At 41.2% G+C, this 12,024-nt stretch overlaps 1 protein-coding gene across 6 annotated transcripts in view; it reads right to left on the minus strand.

The window, feature by feature from the left end:
- The window catches only part of COL4A4 (collagen type IV alpha 4 chain), a 169,751-nt gene that overhangs the window by 53,684 nt on the left and 104,043 nt on the right, over positions 1–12,024 (minus strand). For all 6 annotated transcript variants that reach the window (XR_001888181.1, XM_017887015.1, XM_017887014.1 and 3 more), the window contains 5 exons: positions 5,375–5,446; positions 4,091–4,219; positions 3,888–3,998; positions 2,497–2,652; positions 1–108 (listed from right to left, as the gene is read on the minus strand). Coding sequence is in view for 5 of the 6 variants with exons in the window: in XM_017887015.1 (XP_017742504.1) it covers positions 1–108; positions 2,497–2,652; positions 3,888–3,998; positions 4,091–4,219; positions 5,375–5,446 (576 nt within the window). In the remaining variant the exon portion in view is untranslated. The remainder of the gene's footprint in view (positions 109–2,496; positions 2,653–3,887; positions 3,999–4,090; positions 4,220–5,374; positions 5,447–12,024) is intronic.

Raw genomic sequence — 12,024 nt, forward strand, 5'->3', positions numbered from 1 at the left:
CTGGAAGACCAGTGGGCCCTTTTCTCCCTGGAGGTCCAGGTAAACCCTTCTCTCCAGGTGGCCCAGGAAATCCATGTGGTCCCTGCGGCCCTGGGAATCCCATTGGTCCTTTAAAAAACCAAAACATAAAAATGAGGGCACTGGAATGAGACAAGATAAAAACAATGACAGTTTGATAGACTGAATTCAGAAATTCACCCCAACATAATGCAGGGCATAGCTAGCCTGAGAGTCAAGATGAGCCTCGCTTTCCTCTGTCAGGCTTAGACGGGTTGCCTCTGAAGGAAACACATGATTGACCAAAAGAACTAAGGAAATGGTTCCAAGATCAAGACAAGACTAAATTACAATGAAAAGAAGTCCTATAACCGTGAACTTTCTCTGGAGACAATGGACTGGAACTGAAGGGAAAATCAGGAAAGAGCTTTCAATATCCGAGAACAATGTGCCTCCCCAGCCGAGTTCAAACCACTCTCCTCCTCACTCTCTTAGTTTTAGGCACAACGGTTCAGTTCCTCATATGTGATGTTCCTTTACTTCCATATCCATGGTGTCTTCCTCATGTTTTAGAGTTAAGACCAAGTCTCACTTTCTCAGGGAAGCCTTCCCTGGAATCCCAACTGAAGTTTAGTTGCTTTTTGATAAGCTCTTCCTTCAGGACACTTAACTGGATTTAAATGGACATATCCCTTAGCGTGCATGTCTGTCTTCCATGAAACTACGCTTTTTATAAAAGAAATTTTATTATTATTAGCTCCATTCCCCAGGCTGGAGTGTAGTGGTACAATCATTGCTCACTGCAGCCTCCAACTCTTGGGTTCCAGTGATCCTCTCACCCCAGCCTCCCGAGTAGCTGGGACTACAGGCATACACCACCATGCCCATATAATTTTTTAATTTTTTTGTAGAGAGGGGGTCTCACTGTGTTGCCCAGGCTGGTCTTGAACTATACTGGCCTCCAGGGATCCTCACACCTTGGCCTCCCAAAGTGTTGGGATTACAGGTGTGAACCACTGAGCCAGGCGGAAACTCTGTCCTTATAAGATTAGAGACTCTACTTAAATTTGTTCACTACTATATTCCTGCAGGTGCCTAATATTTCTCACTGTGTAAGTCATAAAAGGTTAACTGAGGAAACTCACTCTCTTTATAGTAAAGCACTGTTTGGCCATTATATTCTCTGGACTAGGAGTCAAGAAGCATGATTAGTAGTTCCACCAATATTTCTAACTCCCTGTGTATTCTTGTGTAGATCACTCGTATTCATATGGTGTGTTATTTCCTCAGTCCTGAATTTTATGTCCAGAGAATTATTCCCTAGAGTAACTAAGGAGGAAGAGTGTTAGCCAGCCCCTTCCTCCTTTCTGTTGGTGACTAGAGTGTTAGCATGTCAGTCCAATTCTGAAGTTCAATAATTGGAAGCCTACTTACCTGTAGATTTGAGCCACATTCTCTAAAATTGATTTCATTGCTAATATAGATGAACAGGCTTGCTCCATACTGTTGTACAGGCTGTGCACTGCACAATTCCACAGATGCCATTTGCACTATAGTCATGGCAGCCTCACAGTGATTTTTATCTGTGATCTAATCTTTTGCCTTATTTCACACTTGGTTCAGAACCCAGGCAAGGTGCTAGTTATTGGGCTCCTTTTGCAAATTTCAACTGCTCTTTTTCTGATATCCAGCTTCCTTATTTATGAAATGGGGGAGTTAAAATGGATACTCATTAGTCATGTTTTTTCAACAAAAGCTTCTTTGAACCTAAAATTATCTGAAATTCTGGCGACCAAAAACTGATCTCCCCAAATATTAGCAGTTGGATAAAAAATAATTAAAATAAATATTTTAACCTCAAAGAGTGGGGAAATTCAGTGATTGGGGATCTTTGCATGAATATAAAAAAGCAAAGTCAGCAGTCTAAAACTAAGCTGTCCAATACAGAAGCTATTAACCACACACGGCTAGTTAGCACTTGAAATGTAGCCAGTCCGACCTGAGCTGTGCTGTTAGCATGGAACACACATGGGATTTCAAAGGCAGGAAGAAGGAGTGGCTTATTTGCAAAAGGAACTAGGTTTGCACAATCAGCTCAATTATTTCATTAATAAATGTATATTAATTATATGTTAAAATAATATTTAAATATATTATGTTAAATCACATAAAGTATGAAAGTTCACTTGTTTTTACTTGTTAACATGTGACTACTATATTTTTAAATTGCACATGTGGCTTGCATCACATTTCTACTGTTCAGTTCTGGCCTGGAAGATTACCAAGAATATTATTAGGGCCTAAAGATGAACTTGTGTTTCTTCCTTTTACTTGTTCAACTTTGACCCAAACTTCAGGACTCTTTGGGGAAATAAGGACATTTTGGAAAGGAGTCACTTTGTTTGCATAGGAAATAGAAATGGTGGCACAGTACCCCAGACCCTCAAGAGTAAGATAACCAAGGTGTTCACATACTAGTTAACGGAACAACATTCATACCTTTCTGGCCATCTTTTCCATCACATCCTGGAAAGCCTTTGTATCCTGGAGGGCCTGGTGGGCCGGGGAGACCTGGTGGCCCTGGTAGACCACAGTCACCTGGCTCCCCTCTCAGGAGGTCAACACTCCCAGGGAGGCCTGGAGGCCCAGGTGCTCCTAACCACAGAGAAGAGACAAAAAATACTCTTTTAGTCAAAGACAAATGTGTATAGTGGCTGCTTGACAGCTTCTGAAGAAAAACAATTTAATGATTTGCAAGCAAGGAATAAAGAGAATTAGAAGAATAAGGAAGTCAATGATAACAGAAATGAAATAGAATGGATCGTAATACCAAGTTGAGAAATGGTGTAGATAATGGGTTGGTAGCTGTTAGACAAAATGAACCTGAGCAAAACCTTCCTTCCTTTCAAAGTCATTCCTGTTGAAAATATCATTTTGGGTTTTTGTTTGCATTGCCATCTTACTGCTTTAATAAGATGGATAGGTGGATAGATGGTTGGATGGATGGATAGATGGATGGATGGATGGATGGATGGACAGATAGACAGGCATTTGAGGAAATATGTCTGGTGGGAAAGGAATGTTCACTCGATTAAATTTATAATCCTAATGGAAAACAACTTTCCACAAATAGGAATAAATTGACCCCAATTATATTCCTACTTAGCTTCTGTACTTCTTAGCACACTTTTGAGAGCTTTATTATTTTCAGTGTACAATCTCTAACATCCTAAAGATTCAAAGATGATGGGCATGTGTCTTTAAGGAAGAGTTCTAAGAGCTTGTATGAATGCAATTGCCTGCATTTAGCAAGATATCACACGGAGCCACTCTCCTCCCAATTCCCAGCCCAGCTCTAGCCTAAACCCACTTGGTCAGCTTAGTAATGACTTCTAACATCTTTCCTTACCAAAGTTTGCCCCTGTGAAGTGATGAAAGAAACAACATGTACTGTCAGCAGCACATGAAGAGACTATTTCTTGTGTGCAGCAGGCCTGCATCCTGTCACTCTGGCTAGTGTTTATGTGACAGTTGCTAGAGACCAACAAGGAGGGTGCGATTCCCACTTGCCACCCACTCCTGAAGACTTTTGGTCAATATCAAGCTGGTGACAGAAACGCTTGCTTGTCAGTTTCTACCCTGAATAGGCGAGGGCCTAACACAGCTGAAATAGAAGAGTGACAGGGCCAAGTCCTGGTCCTGGATACGGTCCTGAGAGCCCACCACTACCCACAGTCCCACCCTAACTGTGTCTCACTTATCCACCTGCCAAGCTGATCGGGGGCTGCTTCAGTGCTTCTATTCTGCCACTCTCTGGTCCCACATTCCCCCAGAGCTGGCAGCATCTAACAAAGGGAGCACTGCCATCCTTTGTCATGATTCTCTCATACCTCTTGGGCCATCGGGACCAGGAGGTCCCTGATCTCCAGATGGACCCGGGTCAGGAATGTCCTTAGGCGCTCTTCCTGTGGCACCTGCAGGACCAGGTGGTCCTGATCTCCCTAAGAAGAGACATGTTCACACATTAGCTTCATTGCATTTGGAAGGTTTTGGTTTAGTTATTGAAAGAAGGGCAAAGCATGCTGCAGCTTACCTGGGGGACCTGGGAGACCTTTTTCTCCACAAGGACCTGGAGGAGAGATTCCTGGGCTCCCAGGATCTCCTCTCTCCCCTTTTAGCCCAGGCATTCCCACTGGACCAGGTGGCCCCACATCATGCAAACCTTAATGGGGAAAACAGAATTAATACTGTATCTTCTCTTTGGTTGTCCCTGTTATAGTGCCTGGAAAGGAATCACTTCCCAAGAGCAGCAGAGAAGTGGCTGGTTCTGCAGACACCAACCACTGGTTGCAATGGTGATCCAAATGTCTACACTATTTCTCTCTTAGGACCCACCACACTGGCCAGCCATAAGTTTTATTTCTTTTATAGTTATTTTCCAGCTTTTAGAAAACAACAATTTGGAGGCAATACCAACACTCCGACCTCTACAATGGATAGAGTAAAAACAAATGAGATACAATAAGTAATTATACATAAGTTCTATTGAAATTTGAGGTGGAGACTGGCATAATTAGAACTATTGAGGAATTTCACACTGGGAAGGAAGGACATCAGTGTTTTCTTGGAAGGAACACACATTTAATCTGGCTATTTGGAGGAGCTACTAAATGAATCTTAGTGACCATATTACTGGATCTTCCAAACTATAAAGATTTCACCTGTCTCCAACAATAAATTCAAACCTAGCAGCACCATTCCTGTTCCTCAGGGTCACTCAACTTTGCATGTTAGGTTTCAGCTACTTTATCTGATCATAGGCGGTTTTTCTGAGAAAGTAACACAACAAATATTGATTATACTAAACAGAACAAGAAAAAATACACTTGTCAAAGATTAACCTATTTATGGTATGAAAATAGTAGCAAATTGTGGAGGTAATTTGTTTTAGTGGTGGCCATAAAAGGATGCTATTAGTACTATTTTGACCTATGTGGTCAAACATAGCATTACTATACTTAAAACAATACAAAAATCCTAAAATCCCCAACTATTTACTTGTTAGGATAACATTTTGAAATGTGGCTCCATTACAGCAATTGTTCAGAGCACTTTTGGTAGACAGAAAATTCCAAGCAATACCAACAAAGACACTGTTAACCAACCATTCCTTCTTAAATAGGGTTTTCTCAAATGTCCTTTTCATATGTCATTTTCAGCACTAAAAATAGCTCCAATAGCGTGTCTCTAACCTAAGCCAATTTTTTTAGTATTGCCTCCAAATCTCATGAAGTACAGAAATACCAGGGGAGGGTACCACTTTCTCTCATGAACCATTGACTGAAGCTCAGTCTGTTACAAATGATTAGGTGCTTACCTGAAGCACCTTTGGTTCCTTTCTGACCCTTCAATCCATGTAAGCCGTTCAGGCCAGGTGATCCGGAGGGACCTGAAACATATCACAGGCCTGTGACCAGAAGGGAAGACCAGCCACCGGTCCTCACTCCAGCTACAACCGCAGGCACTGCCCAGCAGAGGGCATGCTGCTGGGGCCAGCAGACAGCTCTAAGCGTCCGGACTTCGTCATCACGGTGGAAACCCAGGCCCAGTACTATTTAACACATTCGTCCGATAAAGATTTTCTGCCAAGACAGCTTAACACAAACATTTCTTTGGTTTTAAAGTACTGCTGTTGGTTTCTGATCCTATCATGACCAGATACGGCCTAGAATGACTGAATCTTGGCGTAGAAAGTGACCTTTGATTTTATGACAGTAAAATCACCCTAGATGAGGAAACGGATGGGATGGGGCAAATCCAGGCCTCACACCTGCTTGGGGTCACTGCACCCTCCCAGGGGCTGCAGGCTCTAGTTTCTTCAGGATCTACTCATGGAGATGCAGTCAGATGAGAGGATGCGTGGCACCTGTGGCATGATGGCAAATGCTGGCCCTGCGATGCTCAGGCCTGCATGGCGAGTGTGGCTCCAGCTACTTTCTTGCAGTCACTTCTTTCACAACCATTCTGATGCCTTTCTGCAGAACCTAAGTTTATATTGCGATGATCACTGAAAACTCCGTCTCTGTAAATAGACATTACCCCGCTGATGCCTGTTCCTTCTCTCAGAACCTTCTGTTTAGTTCTCCAAAGAGCCGTCCACCAGCCTGGCTTGACTGAAGTTGTCACTAAACACTTCCAGCGGAAAATTTTCTTAAGGTTTTCATCAAGGTATGTTGAGTTGTGTTGAAATTGTCTGAACGAGAGCCTTTTCAAATGACACTTCCTGATGGCCCTTAGTAAAGTTGGAGGAGGAGAGGGAGGGAAGAAAGCAGGTAAGGAAAATTTATCGAGCATCTCCTGGGCACTGAGCCATCTGCTGGGTGCCTTCTCACAAGTCCTGTCCCACTGATGGCTATGAGCGCTGCAGCTTCTCCCCAGCCTCTGGCCAAGCCTGGAAAACTTCCTATCTCATCAGTAGATCTTCCACCCAGTAGCTGTTCTTTCTTATCCAAGACAAGAGCCTCTTGGTGCACAGCCAGCCTGTTTACTTAGTTTAGGGTCACATCTCTCAAATTGGGGATAAAAATACCATCAGCTTATAAGGTTGAACACAGAAGGTGCCCCCCACCTACCCCCATGATATAGGACCCCCTTGATTGTTGATGTCCACCCCACACTGTGCAACAATCATGTCTTTGGGTGACTATATCCCCTGCTCAAGGGTAAATCAGAGTTCAAGACTAGGTCCTATGGATGTGTTCAATAAATGTTTGTTGAGTGAGTGAATGAGAAAATATGGAACAAGGTGGATGAGGGAGAAAGCTACAAAAAGGAGTAGGGTAGAATTTTTATTTGTATACCATTTCTTTCTTTAATAGATTTATAGGACAAATATAATTTACAGAAGTTAGAGGTATTGGTTTGCATATAAATAATTCAAGTGCTAATTATTATCTATTCATTTTAAGCAAGTCCTCTATAGATTCTTATTAGAAGGTGGTACAGTTAGTTGCTTCCGTTCTATTTATCCTCAGTACTTGAAACAGATAGTTGTTATTCTTTTAAGATCTAAGCTTTAGATTGGTTTAAATGAGCTACATTCTCTTGAAAAAAATGGGAGTGCATCTTTATTTTCCCTAAATCTCTTATTCCTAACCACATTTTACAGTTCTGGCTTAGTTTATTCTCCAATCCTCTTTCCTATTTTATAAGCCAACGTTTCAAGTTTGCACCAAAAGAACACACAGACCTTCTTTATCTGCCAAATCTGGATATTTATTGCAGTCTATCTGAAATGATAATAAATTTTTGGGGGGACCACTTCGCTATTTCCACATGTTTTGATCTCCAGCTTTAGTCACCAAGATTGATGGCTTGGGGACTTGGCTGGGGTGGAATGTCTCTGCTCCTGCCAGCTCCTCATTGTCACATCAATACATCCAGATCCTAGATTGTCACAGCCCCAGCCTCTCGCCATTGTTGAACTGGCCGACCCTTATCTGACCCATTGTTATCGTTCTAAATTGAATGCAGCTACATCTGAGTAGGGTTGTAAGGGTAATTTTTCCTTCTTACTGAAAGCTTTTTATCAATCCCATCTCTAAATCAGAAAGTTGTTCATGCATAAAATATATACAGTGCAGATGAGAGGCAATTAGTCTAACAAAGCACATTTCTGGGTAATGAGGAATTTTTATTCACCTCTCTGGTCGTCCTCCTGCTAAACAACCATCATTTCATTATTTCAGTCTTTAAGGCTGCAGCACACTGTACTTTCAGGCTGGGTGCTCTTTCTCCAGTCAGTGAATCTAACCTCCAATCCAGCTGGAATTGTGGCTCCCCTCTTTGTTAGCCAGTGAACTCTTTACGACTGGATTCCCACTCTCAGGCTCTATTTTGCCTGAAATACAGGCTGTATAAAGCCTGAAAACATTACTCTACACACCCAAGAGCCTTTATATGGGTTCATACTTTTAATAGAGAGGGTGACCAATGTGTCCCTGTTTGCCTGGGACTTTTTCCTGGTTTTAGCACTGAAATTTCTACATCCTGAAATACCCACTCAGGCCCAGGCAAAACAGGACAGCTGCTCACCCTAACTTTAAAGCTGATGGGAATAGAGATCTTTGTGATTGTAAGTAATGGTTGAAAAACCTGGAAGATTCTTATCAACACAGATTCTGAAATAAGATTTAAATATTTTTTGTATCAGCAAATATGTGAGTGCCTACTAAGGGTGTAAGATGTGTTTCCCTAATGCACAGAGAGTCTGCCCCAAATGTACCTCCTGGCAGGTGCTGTCAAGACAATGCGGGACAAGTCTGTCCCTGATGTAATGGAACAAATGGGCAATTACATCCTGTGTGGTAAGTGCTGAGGGGGAAGGGCAGGAGGGAAGTAATCTAGTAAAAAAAGCGGGGTGGGGGGGGTGAATATTTCCATGATGTTCATAGCTCTAAGGGACATGGCATTTCTTTTCTGAGGAAAGCCATTCCCAGATTCTTCTTTCTTATGAAACGTTTTACTTGCTACCAGCCAAGATATGAAATCCACATTCTTTCCAGTTCTTGCTATGCTACAGATAATATTCTTTAGGTTTTCATTATTTCAATCTTATATTACTTCCCAACTAGGAATTGGGTGTCTTCCTTTTAAAGGGCATATGTACTTAAAATTTTAAGTCTAGGAATCCAGCCATTTTATTATTATTATTACACTTTAAGTTCTGGGATACATGCGCAGAATATGCAGGTTTTTTACATAGGTATACATGTGCCATGGTGGTTTGCTGCACCCATCAACCCATCATCTACATTAGGTATTTCTCCTAATGCTGTCCCTGCCCTAGCCTCTCACCCACTGACAGGCCCCGGTGTGTGATGTTCCTCTCCCTGTGCCCATGTGTTCTCACTGTTTAGGTCCCACTTATGAGTGAGAACATGTGGTGTTTGGTTTTCTATTCCTGTGTTAATTTGCTGAGAATGATGGTTTCCAGCTTCATCCATGTCCCTGAAAAGGACATGAACTCATTTTTTTTTTTATGGTTGAATAGTATTCCATGGTGCATATGTGCCACATTTTCTTTATTCAGTCTATCATTGATGGGCATTTGGGTTGGTTCCAAGCCTTTGCTACTGTGAATAGTGCTGCAATAAACATACATTTCATAGGTCTTTATAGCAGAATGATTTATAATCCTTTGGGTATATACCCAGTAATGGGATTGCTGGGTCAAATGGTATTTCTGGTTCTAGATCCTTGAGGAATCACCACACTGTCTTCCACAATGGTTGAACTAATTTACACTCCCACCAACAGTGTAAAAGCATTCCTATTTCTCCACATCCTCTCCAGCATCTGTTGTTTCCTGACTTTTTAATGATTGCCATTCTAACTGACATGAGATGGTACCTCATTGTGGTTTTGATTTGCATTTCTCTAATGACCACTGATGATGAGCTTTTTTTCATATGTGTGTTGGCTGCATGCATGTCTTCTCTTGAAAAGTGTCTGTTCATATGCTTCACCCAATTTTGATATGGTTGTTTGTTTTTTTCTTGTAAATTTGTTTAAAGATCCCCTCTATTTTGACTTCTGTTGTCACTGCTTTTGGTGGTTTAGTCGTGAAGTCTTTGCCCATGCCTACATTCTGAATGGTACTGTCTAGGTTTTCTTCTAGGGTTTTTATAGTTTTAGGACTTATGTTTAAGTCTTTAATCCATCTTGAGTTAATTTTTGTATAAGGAAGGGGTCCAGTTTCAGTTTTCTGCATATGGTTAGCCAGTTTTCTCAACACCATTTATTAAATAGGGAATCCTTTCCCCATTGCTTGTTTTTGTCAGGTTTGTGGAAGATCAGATGGTTGTAGATGTGTAGAGTTATTTCTGAGGCCTCTGTTTTGTTCCATTGGTCGATATATCTGTTTTGGTACCGGTACCATGCTGTTTAGATTACTGTAGCCTTGTAGTATAGTTTCAAATCAGGTAGCCTGATGCCTCCAGCTTTGTTCTTTTTGTTTAGGATTGTCTTGGCTATAGGCTCTTTTTTGGTTCCATATGAAATTTAAAGTAGTTTTTTTGTAATTTTGTGAAGAAAGTCAATGGTGCCTGGAATCAAGCCATTTTTTAGCATATGTTTAAGTTAAAGTTTAAATCTGATTGAACACAAGCAGGATGCAAAATCCATATGGCCTGTTCTAGCAGAGCAAACAACTTTGAGTTCAGCAGCTGGTTTGTTCAAACAAGATAATCAGTCCCCTTGACTTAGTTAGAACATACTTCAAATATTTAGTTTCTCAGTTCAAAGTGTTTCTGCTGGAGTGCGGTTCATTTTTATATCAACATGACAAGCTGCAACAATAAATTTATACTGTAGATGTTTTAACTTTTAGGAATACATTTCACTGTTTTGTTTTGTGTTATGGTTTTTAAAGACTGGTTGTTCTCTGAGCTGTCTGAAGTGAAACAGCGTCACTGTATGGGGATGGAGCACCACTGCAACATCTGTCTGTAGGTGGTATAAACAAGTGAAGTAATATGTTCATTTCCTCACCTTCTCTTTTTAACACACTATTTCATAGCACAGAATTATAATGTGATTGGAGATTAATTTTGGGGTGATTTTGTTATGGATCAAATTTACTAGCTATTTGTTTTGTTTTTTTGAAACGGAGTCTTGCTCTGTCACCCAGGCTGGAGTTCAGTGATGCAATCTCAGTTCACTGCTACCTCCGCCTCCTGGGTTCTAGCGATTCTCCTGCCTCAGCTTCCTGAGTAGCTGGGACTACAGGCACCGTCACCACGCCCACCTAATTTTTGTATTTTTTTAGTAGAGACGGGGTTTCACTATATGTTGGCCAGGCTGGTCTCGAACTCCTGACCTCAGCTGATCCACCCACCTCAGCCACCCACAGTGCTGTGATTACGGGCATTAGCCACCATGGCGACCAGCTATTAGTTTTGTAATAGCATGCCATACTGAAGTTGTGTGATAAATGCAAACAAATTCAAGGGAAAGAAGGATCAACAACAGTGACATGAGCCCTGTCATTTTGACCAAATTGGGTGCATGTTGTTAAGCCACCAAGACACTTAAAACTCCTTGCTGTGTTACTAAACTGGGAGGGTAAGAAGAAGTGGAAATGCAGTGGGAGTGGTTAATGATAACAAATGTTTTCTTTTGGTTCTTTACCAACTGTCTTCCAGACACAAAAGAGTGTCAAAGAATATGCCATGAAGGCTGTAGAGATGGTCAGAGACAGGAAATGGTCACAATCACCAGAGAAACTTTCAAAATAACAGAATGATCATTTTGCCTGAAATCCTAAATTTATCATGAATTGCTGTAATTCACATTACTAAAAGTGTCAATGAAGATGGAGAACAGTACAAAGATGTCTTGTGAAGGAAACTTTTCCTATCAAGTTATGTGAATGCATGAAAATACATGAGTATACCAACTCTTCAACATAAACGGCTCCTGTCTCCACAGAATCACACCAAGTAATACCTACCACACTACAACTCCTGGAAAATTACAATTATTTCAAAGCTATCCAATGAGTGAAGAGGGCAAAGTGTCAGAAAATCATATTTGAATTTTCAAAACAATAAAAGGATTAATCCCAGAAGAAGGGGTTTCCAACTCAGTACCTTCTGAAAGAAGGTACTTTTTATTTTACCAGGATTTTGTATATGTATGAGTCAATGAGCAAAGGCAGATGGAAGGAGAAGGGAAGGAAGAAGAAATAGAGGAAACCTGGTTAAAAGACTCTACCAAGTAAGCCGGAACCATCAGCTATTGGTTCAGGTAAGGACTGCAACCTCATGGCTACCAGCTCAGATATTCATTCTCCTGTTTGTCCATCCATTCATACCACCAACCAATATACTTACTGGGTAGTGACTGGGTCCCAAGGATATATGAAAGGTCCTTGCTTTTAAAAAATCACACTCTTTTGATGAGAAAACCTCCAAACAAATGCGATACAATGTAAGTGTAATGCTAAAGATATGCCCAAAATACCCA

Source organism: Rhinopithecus bieti, unplaced genomic scaffold (assembly GCF_001698545.2).
Source record: "Rhinopithecus bieti isolate Rb0 unplaced genomic scaffold, ASM169854v2 scaffold_15336, whole genome shotgun sequence".
NCBI classification, from domain to species: Eukaryota; Metazoa; Chordata; class Mammalia; order Primates; family Cercopithecidae; genus Rhinopithecus; species Rhinopithecus bieti.